Genomic DNA, 14,903 nt, shown 5'->3' with positions numbered 1-14,903 from the left:
TCAAACGGAACCCCCTGAAGAACTGAAAGAACTAGGTTGAGACTCCAAGGAGGAGTCAAAATTTTGTAAACAGGCTTGATTCTAACCAGAGCCTGAACAAAGGCTAGAACATCTGGCACAGCTGCCAGCTTTTTGTGAAGTAACACAGACAAGGCAGAAATCTGTCCCATCAAGGAACTTGCAGATAATCCTTTTTCCAATCCTTCTCGAAGGAAGGATAGACTCTTAGGAATCTTAACCTTGTCCCAAGGGAATCCTGCAGATTCACACCAACAGATATACCAAATTATGTGGTAATTTTCTGGTTACAGGCTTTCAGGCCTGAACAAGAGTATCAATAACAGAATCTGAGAACCCTCGCTTTGATAAGATCAAGCGTTCAATCTCCAAGCAGTCAGCTGGAGTGGGTCGAACGGACCTAGAACAAGAAGGTCTCGTCTCAAAGGTAGCTTCCATGGTGGAGCCGATGACATATTCACCAGATCTGCATACCAAGTCCTGCGTGGCCACGCAGGAGCTATCAAAATCACCGACGCCCTCTCCTGATTGATCCTGGCTACCAGCCTGGGGATGAGAGGAAACGGCGGGAACACATAAGCTAGTTTGAAGGTCCAAGGTGCTACTAGTGCATCCACTAGAGCCGCCTTGGGATCCCTGGATCTGTACCCGTAGTAAGGAACTCTGAAGTTCTGACGAGAGGCCATCAGATCCATGTCTGGAATGCCCCCCGGTTGAGTGACTTGGGCAAAGATTTCCGGATGGAGTTCCCACTCCCCCGGATGCAATGTCTGACGACTCAGAAAATCCGCTTCCCAATTTTCCACTCCTGGGATGTGGATAGCAGACAGGTGGCAGGAGTGAGACTCCGCCCATAGAATGATTTTGGTCACTTCTTCCATCGCTAGGGAACTCCTTGTTCCCCCCTGATGGTTGATGTATGAACTTGGCCCTCGCTAGCTGAGGCCAAGCTTTGAGAGCATTGAATATCGCTCTCAGTTCCAGAATATTTATCGGTAGAAGAGATTCTACCCGAGACCAAAGACCCTGAGCTTTCAGGGATCCCCAGACCGCGCCCCAGCCCATCAGACTGGCGTCGGTCGTGACAATGACCCACTCTGGTCTGCGGAAGGTCATCCCTTGTGACAGGTTGTCCAGGGACAGCCACCAACGGAATGAGTCTCTGGTCCTCTGATTTACTTGTATCTTCGGAGACAAGTCTGAATAGTCCCCATTCCACTGACTGAGCAGGAACAGTTGTAATGGTCTTAGATGAATGCGCACAAAAGGAACTATGTCCATTGCCGCTACCATCAAACCTATCACTTCCATGCACTGCGCTATGGAAGGAAGAGGAACGGAATGAAGTATCCGACAAGAGTCTAGAAGTTTTGTTTTTCTGGCTTCTGTCAGAAAAATCCTCATTTCTAAGGAGTCTATTATAGTTCCCAAGAAGGGAACCCTCGTTGACGGAGATAGAGAACTCTTTTCCACGTTCACTTTCCATCCGTGAGATCTGAGAAAGGCCAGGACAATGTCCGTGTGAGCCTTTACTTGAGGAAGGGACGACGCTCGAATCAGAATGTCGTCCAAGTAAGGTACTACAGCAATGCCCCTTGGTCTTAGCACCGCCAGAAGGGACCCTAGTACCTATGAGAAAATCCTAGGAGCAGTGGCTAATCCGAAAGAAAACGCCACGAACTGGAAATGCTTGTCCAGGAATTCAAACCTTAGGAACCGATGATGTTCCTTGTGGATAGGAATATGTAGATACGCATCCTTGAAATCCACCTTGGTCATGAATTGACCTTCCTGGATGGAAGGAAGAAGTGTTCGAATGGTTTCCATCTTGAACGATGGAACCTTGAGAAACTTGTTCAAGATCTTGAGATCTAAGATTGGTCTGAACGTTCCCTCTTTTTTGGGAACTATGAACAGATTGGAGTAGAACCCCATCCCTTGTTCTCCTAATGGAACAGGATGAATCACTCCCATTTTTAGCAGGTCTTCTACCCAATGTAAGAATGCCTGTCTTCTTATGTGGTCTGAAGACAACTGAGACCTGTGGAACCTCCCCCTTGGAGGAAGCCCCTTGAACTCCAGAGAATAACCTTGGGAGACTATTTCTAGCGCCCAAGGGTCCAGAACATCTCTTGCCCCAGCCTGAGCGAAGAGAGAGAGTCTGCCCCCCACCAGATCCGGTCCCGGATCGGGGGCCCGCATTTCATGCTGTCTTGGTAGCAGTGGCAGGTTTCCTGGCCTGCTTTCCTTTGTTCCAGCCTTGCATAGGTCTCCAGGCTGGATTGGCTTGAGAAGTATTACCTTCCTGCTTAGAGGACGTAGCCCTTGGGGCTGATCCGTTTCTGCGAAAGGGACGAAACTTAGGTTTATTTTTGGTCTTGAAAAGACCTATCCTGAGGAAGGGCGTGGCCCTTGCCCCCAGTGATATCAGAGATAATCTCTTTCAAGTCAGGGCCAAAGAGTGTTTTCCCCTTGAAAGGAATGTCAAGCAATTTGTTCTTGGAAGACGCATCCGCAGCCCAAGATTTTAACCAAAGCGCTCTGCGCCACAATAGCAAACCCAGAATTTTTTCGCCGCTAACCTAGCCAATTGCAAGGTGGCGTCTAGGGTGAAAGAATTAGCCAATTTAAGAGCACGAATTCTGTCCATAATCTCCTCATAAGAAGAAGAATTACTAATAATCGCCTTTCCTAGCTCAAACTAGAAACACGCGGCTGCAGTGACAGGGACAATGCATGCAATTGGTTGTAGAAGGGAACCTTGCTGAACAAACATCTTTAGCAGACCTTCTAATTTTTTATCCATAGGATCTTGGAAAGCACAACTATCTTCTATGGGTATAGTGGCGCGCTTGTGTAGAGTAGAAACCGCCCCCTCGACCTTGGGGACTGTCTGCCATCAGTCCTTTCTGGTGTCGACTATAGGAAAACAATTTTATAAATATGGGGGGAGGTACTAAAGGTATACCGGGCCTGTCCCATTCTGTACTAACAATGTACGCCACCCGCTTGGATATAGGAAAAGCTTCGGGGGGCCCCGGGGCCTCTAAGAACTTTTCCATTTTACATAGTGGTTCTGGAATGACCAGATAATCACAATCATCCAAATTGGATAACACCTCCTTAAGCAGAGCGCGGAGATGTTCCAACTTAAATTTAAAAGTAATCACATCAGGTTCAGCTTGTTGAGAAATGTTTCCTGAATCTGAAATTTCTCCCTCAGACAAAACCTCCCTGGCCCCCTCAGACTGGTGTAGGGGCCCTTCAGAAACCATATCATCAGCGTTCTCATGCTCTACAGAATTTTCTAAAACAGAGCAGTCGCGCTTTCACTGATAAGTGGGCATATTGGCTAAAATGTTTTTGATAGAATTATCCATTACAGCCGTTAAATGTTGCATAGTAAGGAGTATTGGCGCACTAGATGTACTAGGGGCCTCCTGTATGGGCAAGACTGGTGTAGACGAAGGAGGAGATGATGCAGTACCATGCTTACTCCCCTCACTTGAGGAATCATCTTGGGCATCATTTTTACTAAAAATTTTTTTATGACATAAAATACATATAGTTAAATGAGAAGGAACCTTGGTTTCCCCACAGTCAGAACACAATCTATCTGGTAGTTCAGACATGTTAAACAGGCATAAACTTGATAACAAAGCACAAAAAACGTTTTAAAATAAAACCGTTACTGTCACTTTAAATTTTAAACTAAACACACTTTATTACTGCAATTGCGAAAAAGTATGAAGGAATTGTTCAAAATTCACCAAAATTTCACCACAGTGTCTTAAAGCCTTAAAAGTATTGCACACCAAATTTGGAAGCTTTAACCCTTAAAATAACGGAACCGGAGCCGTTTTTATATTTAACCCCTTTACAGTCCCTGGAATCTGCTTTGCTGAGACCCAACCAAGCCCAAAGGGGAATACGATACCAAATGATGCCTTCAGAAAGACCTTTCTATGTATCAGAGCTCCACACACATGCAGCTGCATGCCATGCTGTCCTCAAAAACAAGTGCGCCATACCGGCGCGAAAATGAGACTCTGCCTATGCTTTGGGAAAGCCCCTAAAGAATAAGGTGTCTAAAACAGTGCCTGCCGATATTATTATATCAAAATACCCAGATAAAATGATTCCTCAAGGCTAAATATGTGTTAATAATCAATCGATTTAGCCCAGAAAAAGTCTACAGTTTAAATAAGCCCTTGTGAAGCCCTTATTTACAATCGTAATAAACATGGCTTACCGGATCCCATAGGGAAAATGACAGCTTCCAGCATTACATCGTCTTGTTAGAATGTGTCATACCTCAAGCAGCAAGGGACTGCAAACTGTTCCCCCAACTGAAGTTAATTGCTCTCAACAGTCCTGTGTGGAACAGCCATGGATTTTAGTTACGGTTGCTAAAATCATTTTCCTCATACAAACAGAATTCTTCATCTCTTTTCTGTTTCTGAGTAAATAGTACGTACCAGCACTATTTGAAAATAACAAACTCTTGATTGAATAATGAAAAACTACAGTTAAACACTAAAAAACTCTAAGCCATCTCCGTGGAGATGTTGCCTGTACAACGGCAAAGAGAATGACTGGGGTAGGCGGAGCCTAGGAGGGATCATGTGACCAGCTTTGCTGGGCTCTTTGCCATTTCCTGTTGGGGAAGAGAATATCCCCACAAGTAAGGATGACGCCGTGGACCGGACACACCTATGTTGGAGAAATAGTATTTTTTTGGCTTTTTTTTTATTTAACTGCACTTAAGATACAGACAGAGCATACAATTTAAAAAAAAAAAAATCCAATTTATTTCTATTTCAAAAATTTGCTTTGTTCCTATTGTATTCTTTGTTGAGATACATGGGCTGGTATCTGGAGCACTACATTGCAGGAAATAGTGCTGCCATCTAGTGTTTTTGCAAGTGGATAACATGCTTGCAAAACTGCTCCAAGTACATGCACTCTCCTGAGCTTACGACCCTGCTTTTCAACAAAACATACCAAGAGAACGAAGAAAATTTGATGATAGAAGTAAATTAGAACTTTATTTTTTTATTTATTTTTTTGAATTGCATGCTCTATGTGAATCATGAAAGAAACTTTTTGGATTTTATGCCACTTTAAATAAAGTATACATTTAAAAAGGGAATACTGACTACTCACACACACCAAGCTACATAGGCTAATTTTTAAATATATATATATATATATATATATCTCACACTGGATTTATAAGTGATAAAACGTCCTTATTTATTACATGTGACGTTTCGGGGCAAACACCCCTTCATCAGACCAAAAATTGTGACAAACAAAACTTTATAGACCAGTGGCCCTGTGTTGAAAAAAACCTGCCAAAGTGGTTGTCATGGCAACCATTAAATAGTGAAACCAATCATTTCCAAAAGACAATAACACAAAGATCAAAAGCAACCATTTAAAGTGTGATGGAGCTCAGCAGACACACTTTATATATACTGCCTATTATGTGGACATCTGCCTCCAAGCAACACCGCACTCACTCATTCCTGCTATTCTGGCTGCTACCATCCCAGGAACAGTTCCCCCATGCAGCACGACATTGCACCCCATTCCCCCTCACTGCCGGCTGTGCTGCCTTTGCTCTTAGTGCTGCCTGTTCAGGGACGTGCCTTATTCCCTCTACAAGAGAGGCGGTTCATCTTATGCATCTGATCCTGCAGCCCACTTAGCTTGTCGATTCCCCCCATCTTCCTTTTTCCCCCGGTGCTACCTCTCAGTAGAATTACCGTGCACACTAAAAGCATGTATAGTGAGGATCCGCACATTACATCCTGAGATCACGGCAGTTCTGGCATATTATTCTGATGGCCTTCCTGCAGCCGCTACTGTGGACTCCTCCTGTGGACTACTTAAAGGCAGCACCGGGGGAAGTGAGAAAGATGGGGGGGAAGCAGCAAGCTAAAGTGGCTGCGAAATCAGACTTGTAAAAAACAGAATTTATGCTTACCTGATAAATTACTTTCTCCAACGGTGTGTCCGGTCCACGGCGTCATCCTTACTTGTGGGAATATTCTCTTCCCCAACAGGAAATGGCAAAGAGCACAGCAAAAGCTGTCCATATAGTCCCTCCCAGGCTCCGCCCCCCCAGTCATTCGACCGACGGTTAGGAGAAAAAAAACAGAATTTATGTTTACCTGATAAATTACTTTCTCCAACGGTGTGTCCGGTCCACGGCGTCATCCTTACTTGTGGGATATTCTCCTCCCCAACAGGAAATGGCAAAGAGCCCAGCAAAGCTGGTCACATGATCCCTCCTAGGCTCCGCCTTCCCCAGTCATTCGACCGACGTAAAGGAGGAATATTTGCATAGGAGAAATCATATGATACCGTGGTGACTGTAGTTAAAGAAAATAAATTATCAGACCTGATTAAAAAACCAGGGCGGGCCGTGGACCGGACACACCGTTGGAGAAAGTAATTTATCAGGTAAACATAAATTCTGTTTTCTCCAACATTGGTGTGTCCGGTCCACGGCGTCATCCTTACTTGTGGGAACCAATACGAAAGCTTTAGGACACGGATGAAGGGAGGGAGCAAATCAGGTCACCTAGATGGAAGGCACCACGGCTTGCAAAACCTTTCTCCCAAAAATAGCCTCAGAAGAAGCAAAAGTATCAAATTTGTAAAATTTAGTAAAAGTGTGCAGTGAAGACCAAGTCGCTGCCTTACATATCTGATCAACAGAAGCCTCGTTCTTGAAGGCCCATGTGGAAGCCACAGCCCTAGTAGAATGAGCTGTGATTCTTTCAGGAGGCTGCCGTCCGGCAGTCTCGTAAGCCAATCTGATGATGCTTTTAATCCAAAAAGAGAGAGAGGTAGAAGTTGCTTTTTGACCTCTCCTTTTACCAGAATAAACAACAAACAAAGAAGATGTTTGTCTAAAATCCTTTGTAGCATCTAAATAGAATTTTAGAGCACGAACTACATCCAAATTGTGCAACAAACGATCCTTCTTTGAAACTGGATTCGGACACAAAGAAGGCACGACTATCTCCTGGTTAATGCTTTTGTTAGAAACAACTTTCGGAAGAAAACCAGGTTTAGTACGTAAAACCACCTTATCTGCATGGAACACCAGATAAGGAGGAGAACACTGCAGAGCAGATAATTCTGAAACTCTTCTAGCAGAAGAAATTGCAACCAAAAACAAAACTTTCCAAGATAATAACTTAATATCAACGGAATGTAAGGGTTCAAACGGAACCCCCTGAAGAACTGAAAGAACTAAATTGAGACTCCAAGGAGGAGTCAAATGTTTGTAAACAGGCTTGATTCTAACCAGAGCCTGAACAAAGGCTAGAACATCTGGCACAGCTGCCAGCTTTTTGTGAAGTAACACAGACAAGGCAGAAATCTGTCCCTTCAAAGAACTTGCAGATAATCCTTTCTCCAAACCTTCTTGAAGAAAGGATAGAATCTTAGGAATTTTTACCTTGTCCCAAGGGAATCCTTTAGATTCACACCAACAGATATATTTTTTCCATATTTTGTGGTAGATTTTTCTAGTTACAGGCTTTCTGGCCTGAACAAGAGTATCAATGACAGAATCTGAGAATCCTCGCTTTGATAAGATCAAGCGTTCAATCTCCAAGCAGTCAGTTGGAGTGAGACCAGATTCGGATGTTCGAACGGACCTTGAACAAGAAGGTCTCGTCTCAAAGGTAGCTTCCATGGTGGAGCCGATGACATATTCACCAGGTCTGCATACCAAGTCCTGCGTGGCCACGCAGGAGCTATCAAGATCACCGATGCCCTCTCCTGATTGATCCTGGCTACCAGCCTGGGGATGAGAGGAAACGGCGGGAATACATAAGCTAGTTTGAAGGTCCAAGGTGCTACTAGTGCATCTACTAGAGTCGCCTTGGGATCCCTGGATCTGGACCCGTAGCAAGGAACCTTGAAGTTCTGACGAGAGGCCATCAGATCCATGTCTGGAATGCCCCACAATTGAGTAATTTGGGCAAAGATTTCCGGATGGAGTTCCCACTCCCCCGGATGAAATGTCCGCTTCCCAATTTTCCACTCCTGGGATGTGGATTGCAGACAAGTGGCAGGAGTGAGTCTCCGCCCATTGAATGATTTTGGTCACTTCTTCCATCGCCAGGGAACTCCTTGTTCCCCCCTGATGGTTGATGTACGCAACAGTCGTCATGTTGTCCGATTGAAACCGTATGAACTTGGCCTTTGCTAGCTGAGGCCAAGCCTTGAGAGCATTGAATATCGCTCTCAGTTCCAGAAAATTTATCGGGAGAAGAGATTCTTCCCGAGACCAAAGACCCTGAGCTTTCAGGGGTCCCCAGACCGCGCCCCAGCCCACCAGACTGGCGTCGGTCGTGACAATGACCCACTCTGGTCTGCGGAAGCTCATCCCCTGTGACAGGTTGTCCAGGGACAGCCACCAACGGAGTGAATCTCTGGTCCTCTGATCTACTTGTATCGTCGGAGACAAGTCTGTATAGTCCCCATTCCACTGACTGAGCATGCACAGTTGTAATGGTCTTAGATGAATTCGCGCAAAAGGAACTATGTCCATTGCCGCTACCATCAAACCTATTACTTCCATGCACTGCGCAATGGAAGGAAGAGGAACAGAATGAAGTATTTGACAAGAGTTTAGAAGTTTTGATTTTCTGGCCTCTGTCAGAAAAATCCTCATTTCTAAGGAGTCTATTATTGTTCCCAAGAAGGGAACCCTTGTTGACGGAGATAGCGAACTTTTTTCTACGTTCACTTTCCACCCGTGAGATCTGAGAAAGGCCAGGACAATGTCCGTGTGAGCCTTTGCTTGTGGAAGGGACGACGCTTGAATCAGAATGTCGTCCAAGTAAGGTACTACTGCAATGCCCCTTGGTCTTAGCACCGCTAGAAGGGACCCTAGTACCTTTGTGAAAATTCTTGGAGCAGTGGCTAATCCGAACGGAAGTGCCACAAACTGGTAATGCTTGTCCAGGAATGCGAACCTTAGGAACCGATGATGTTCCTTGTGGATAGGAATATGTAGATACGCATCCTTTAAATCCACCGTGGTCATGAATTGACCTTCCTGGATGGAAGGAAGAATTGTTCGAATGGTTTCCATTTTGAACGATGGAACCTTGAGAAACTTGTTTAGGATCTTGAGATCTAAGATTGGTCTGAATGTTCCCTCTTTTTTGGGAACTACGAACAGATTGGAGTAGAACCCCATCCCTTGTTCTCCTAATGGAACAGGATGAATCACTCCCATTTTTAACAGGTCTTCTACACAATGTAAGAATGCCTGTTTTTTTATGAGGTCTGAAGACAATTGAGACCTGTGGAACCTCCCCCTTGGGGGAAGCCCCTTGAATTCCAGAAGATAACCTTGGGAGACTATTTCTAGTGCCCAAGGATCCAGAACATCTCTTGCCCAAGCCTGAGCGAAGAGAGAGAGTCTGCCACCCACCAGATCCGGTCCCGGATCGGGGGCCAACATCTCATGCTGTTTTGGTAGCAGTGGCAGGTTTCTTGGCCTGCTTTCCTTTGTTCCAGCCTTGCATTGGCCTCCAGGCTGGCTTGGCTTGAGAAGTATTACCCTCTTGCTTAGAGGACGTAGCACTTGGGGCTGGTCCGTTTCTGGGAAAGGGACGAAAATTAGGTTTATTTTTGGCTTTGAAAGACCTATCCTGAGCAAGGGCGTGGCCCTTGCCCCCAGTGATATCAGAGATAATCTCTTTCAAGTCAGGGCCAAACAGCGTTTTCCCCTTGAAAGGAATGTTAAGCAATTTGTTCTTGGAAGACGCATCCGCTGACCAAGATTTTAGCCAAAGCGCTCTGCGCGCCACAATAGCAAAACCAGAATTTTTCGCCGCTAACCTAGCCAATTGCAAAGTGGCGTCTAGGGTGAAAGAATTAGCCAATTTGAGAGCATGAATTCTGTCCATAATCTCCTCATAAGAAGAAGAATTATTATTGAGCGCCTTTTCTAGTTCATCGAACCAGAAACACGCTGCTGTAGTGACAGGAACAATGCATGAAATTGGTTGTAGAAGGTAACCTTGCTGAACAAACATCCTTTTAAGCAAACCCTCTAATTTTTTATCCATAGGATCTTTGAAAGCACAACTATCTTCTATGGGTATAGTGGTGCGTTTGTTTAGAGTAGAAACCGCCCCCTCGACCTTGGGGACTGTCTGCCATAAGTCCTTTCTGGGGTCGACCATAGGAAACAATTTCTTAAATATGGGGGGAGGGACGAAAGGTATACCGGGCCTTTCCCATTCTTTATTTACAATGTCCGCCACCCGCTTGGGTATAGGAAAAGCTTCGGGGGGCCCCGGGACCTCTAGGAACTTGTCCATTTTACATAATTTCTCTGGAATGACCAAATTCTCACAATCATCCAGAGTAGATAACACCTCCTTAAGCAGAGCGCGGAGATGTTCCAATTTAAATTTAAATGTAATCACATCAGGTTCAGCTTGTTGAGAAATTTTCCCTGAATCTGAAATTTCTCCCTCAGACAAAACCTCCCTGGCCCCCTCAGACTGGTGTAGGGGCACTTCAGAACCAATATCATCAGCGTCCTCATGCTCTTCAGTATTTTCTAAAACAGAGCAGTCGCGCTTTCGCTGATAAGTGGGCATTTTGGCTAAAATGTTTTTGATAGAATTATCCATTACAGCCGTTAATTGTTGCATAGTAAGGAGTATTGGCGCACTAGATGTACTAGGGGCCTCCTGTGTGGGCAAGACTGGTGTAGACGAAGGAGGGGATGATGCAGTACCATGCTTACTCCCCTCACTTGAGGAATCATCTTGGGCATCATTTTCTCTAAATTTTGTGTCACATAAATCACATCTATTTAAATGAGAAGGAACCTTGGCTTCCCCACATACAGAACACAGTCTATCTGGTAGTTCAGACATGTTAAACAGGCATAAACTTGATAACAAAGTACAAAAAACGTTTTAAAATAAAACCGTTACTGTCACTTTAAATTTTAAACTGAACACACTTTATTACTGCATATGTGAAAAAGTATGAAGGAATTGTTCAAAATTCACCAAAATTTCACCACAGTGTCTTAAAGTCTTAAAAGTATTGCACACCAAATTTGGAAGCTTTAACCCTTAAAATAACGGAACCGGAGCCGTTTTTATATTTAACCCTTTTACAGTCCCTGGTATCTGCTTTGCTGAGACCCAACCAAGCCCAAAGGGGAATACGATACCAAATGACGCCTTCAGAAAGTCTTTTCTATGTATCAGAGCTCCTCACACATGCATCTGCATGTCATGCTTCCCAAAAACAAGTGCGCAATAGAGGCGCGAAAATGAGACTCTGCCTATGATTAGGGAAAGCCCCTAGAGAATAAGGTGTCCAATACAGTGCCTGCCGGTTATTTTACATAGTTCCCAAGATTAAAATAATTCCTCAAGGCTATGGAGTATAAAATATGCTTATATATAAATCGTTTTAGCCCAGAAAATGTCTACAGTCTTAAAAGCCCTTGTGAAGCCCTTTTTTCTCTTCATGTAATAAAAATGGCTTACCGGATCCCATAGGGAAAATGACAGCTTCCAGCATTACATCGTCTTGTTAGAAATGTGTCATACCTCAAGCAGCAAAAGTCTGCTCCCTGTTTCCCCCAACTGAAGTTAATTCCTCTCAACAGTCCTGTGTGGAAACAGCCATCGATTTTAGTAACGGTTGCTAAAATCATTTTCCTCTTACAAACAGAAATCTTCATCTCTTTTCTGTTTCAGAGTAAATAGTACATACCAGCACTATTTTAAAATAACAAACTCTTGATTGAATAATAAAAACTACAGTTAAACACTAAAAAACTCTAAGCCATCTCCGTGGAGATGTTGCCTGTACAACAGCAAAGAGAATGACTGGGGAAGGCGGAGCCTAGGAGGGATCATGTGACCAGCTTTGCTGGGCTCTTTGCCATTTCCTGTTGGGGAGGAGAATATCCCACAAGTAAGGATGACGCCGTGGACCGGACACACCTATGTTGGAGAAAGGAGAAACTATAGGGTGCCGTGGTGACTGTAGTGTATAGAGAAAGAAATTTTTCATACCTGATTAAAAAACCAGGGCGGGCCGTGGACCGGACACACCGTTGGAGAAAGTAATTTATCAGGTAAGCATAAATTCTGTTTTCTCCAACATTGGTGTGTCCGGTCCACGGCGTCATCCTTACTTGTGGGAACCAATACCAAAGCTTTAGGACACGGATGAAGGGAGGGAGCAAATCAGGTTACCTAAACAGAAGGCACCACGGCTTGCAAAACCTTTCTCCCAAAAATAGCCTCCGAAGAAGCAAAAGTATCAAATTTGTAGAATTTGGCAAAAGTGTGCAGAGAAGACCAAGTCGCTGCCTTACATATCTGATCAACAGAAGCCTCGTTCTTGAAGGCCCATGTGGAAGCCACAGCCCTAGTAGAGTGAGCTTTGATTCGTTCAGGAGGCTGCCGTCCGGCAGTCTCATAAGCCAATCGGATGATGCTTTTCAGCCAGAAAGAAAGAGAGGTAGCAGTAGCTTGCTACTTGTTCAGAGCGGCAAAGAGAATGACTGGGGGGGCGGAGCCTGGGAGGGACTATATGGACAGCTTTTGCTGTGCTCTTTGCCATTTCCTGTTGGGGAAGAGAATATTCCCACAAGTAAGGATGACGCCATGGACCGGACACACCAATGTTGGAGAAAGAACCACATGTCTTGTGGAGGGGATAGGGCTTGTCCCTGCTAGCATTCACTTGAATGCGCAAGAGTCATTAAACATTAATTTAGGGGTAACACAAACACTGCAGATGAGGTCCCTGGGGGCATATCTTGTAGCTCACTGACAAGGACATAAATAAAGTTTTGGCACGACAATACAGATTACATTGTGCTATAGTGGTGGGTGCAATTTTGTGAGAATGCACAGCTTATGCACAGTAGCCTGTAACTGTAATTTATACTATCTTCTCATAGTATATGTTTAGCATGTCATGCGACAATGACATTTTGTACAAGCTGTGTGTAGGTAGCACACACACACAGTGAGAAATACACTCACAATTACACATTGATAATGTGACCCAAAAATACACAATGTGTATATTCGTACTATGAACAACATGTGTAGTGAGGCGCTGCACATAACCCACAACAGCGACTGCAGGGCGGCAGTGCTGGTATATTACTCTGTAGGCCTTCCTGCAGACCCTACTGTGGGCTGTAATTTGTGGCTCCTCACAACATATGTTTTTAATTGTGCCTAATGAATCTACTAAGCGGCAGCACTGGGAAGAGGGAAAGCTGGTGGGCAGCGGCAAGCTAAAGGGGCCGCAGAATCAAATGTGTAAGATGAACTGTCTGTCTTGGGGGGGGGGGGGGGGGCGGTAGGGCTTGTCCCTGCTAGCTTTAAATCACGATTTTCATTTTTCCTATATCGCCCAGCCCTAATTAGAGAAAATTTACATACATACATACGAATACAGAGAAATAAAAGGAGCATTTAAAAATGTACAAAACCAAATAGTGACACAATGTTAGGTGCTGTAATTTTATTTTAAATTAAATAAAAATATGAACCGTTAACTGTAAAGCTTACAAATCATTGAAACCTACCGTAGGTAATACTGTTTTAAAGCAAAGGCAGCATTTGCACAACCTCTTGGAAAACTAAATTCTTCCACAATTTCACCCCATTGATTCTTCTCTGAAACCTATAAAACAAAGGGAACAGATGCAAATACAAAATGAGACATACAACTGTTAAGATAAAAAGGTGCTTTGGCCACTATAACTTATTATTTAAATAAAAAGTCACCTAAAATGGTTAACAAACAATTCTAAGCAATCTTGGCAATCTTGGTGCCCCTTAAGACAAGTACAACTGGAAACAGACTGCATTTTCTTACCAAATAAATCTTTATATAACATTCTAATATTTAAACTCTGGGGGAAGGGTGCAGAGTTAAAATTAAATTAAAAAAAAATAAAATTATATTAAAAGTTGTTTATTTTGATGCAACCAGGAAGTAATACAGACTGATTAGCAGGGATATCCTTCACAAGTATATTTAAAAAACAAATACATTTTAAAATGTCCTTTTTTAGATGCAACAACAACAAAACTACTCGTGTGTCCTAAATGTATTGGTAAAGGAAATCTTCTTACTGTTCTGTCATCAGTGCTTTAACCAATAAAAGAACATTTATAAAATATATAATACTACCATGGTATATTCACTCTAGTACACCTCTTATCCATTCTATCTAAATACATATCTTCCATGGAATTATATTGTAAAGAACTTCACCTCAAATGGCACAATCACTTTCACCAAGAAAAAACAAAACAAATCCATGACTAGCTAAGTGATGTCATAGGGAATTCCCCATTCATCCGTATGTTTGCTACCAGATGCACCCACCACAGTAATTAGATTAACCTCTTCCAAGGCGCCTCCACACTCTTTTGAACACCTGCTTTCCTTCCAGCACAATCACACTTAACTGGGAAAATGCCAACCTTCACTATAAAGACCTTAATATACAGTATATCTTAAAGGAGAGAATGGATAGAGGTGATAAGATAGAAACCTTCAACATAATATGAAAGCAATTTTCCTTTTACAGGAATAAGAGGTCATGATCTCAAGCTGAAAGGTAGCAGGTTCAACAGTAATTTGCATGAGTATTGATTTACAGAAAGAATGGCAGCTTCACTGAATTTACTTATACTAATAAGTAAGGATAAATACTACATATGAGTATTAGAATTACAAACAATATAATGCTATTCTAAAACATATTGAAGCTTACACTTAAATGACCACTTAATACAGTAGTCGAATTTAATAACAAAACACAATACAAAACA

The 14,903-nt window shown here is 43.3% G+C and overlaps 1 protein-coding gene across 1 annotated transcript in view; it reads right to left on the bottom strand.

Annotated features, from left to right (window-relative positions):
• ARID2 (AT-rich interaction domain 2) overlaps positions 1 to 14,903 on the bottom strand; it is a 574,897-nt gene that overhangs the window by 525,576 nt on the left and 34,418 nt on the right. Inside the window, exon 3 of the mRNA XM_053716737.1 lies at positions 13,646 to 13,743. Coding sequence (XP_053572712.1) covers positions 13,646 to 13,743 — 98 coding nt within the window. The remainder of the gene's footprint in view (positions 1 to 13,645; positions 13,744 to 14,903) is intronic.

The sequence above is a fragment of the Bombina bombina genome, chromosome 6 (assembly GCF_027579735.1).
Source record: "Bombina bombina isolate aBomBom1 chromosome 6, aBomBom1.pri, whole genome shotgun sequence".
Lineage (NCBI taxonomy): Eukaryota > Metazoa > Chordata > Amphibia > Anura > Bombinatoridae > Bombina > Bombina bombina.
The sequence above is the reverse complement of the archived record's forward strand: the minus strand, read 5'-3'. Positions and strand labels throughout refer to the sequence as shown.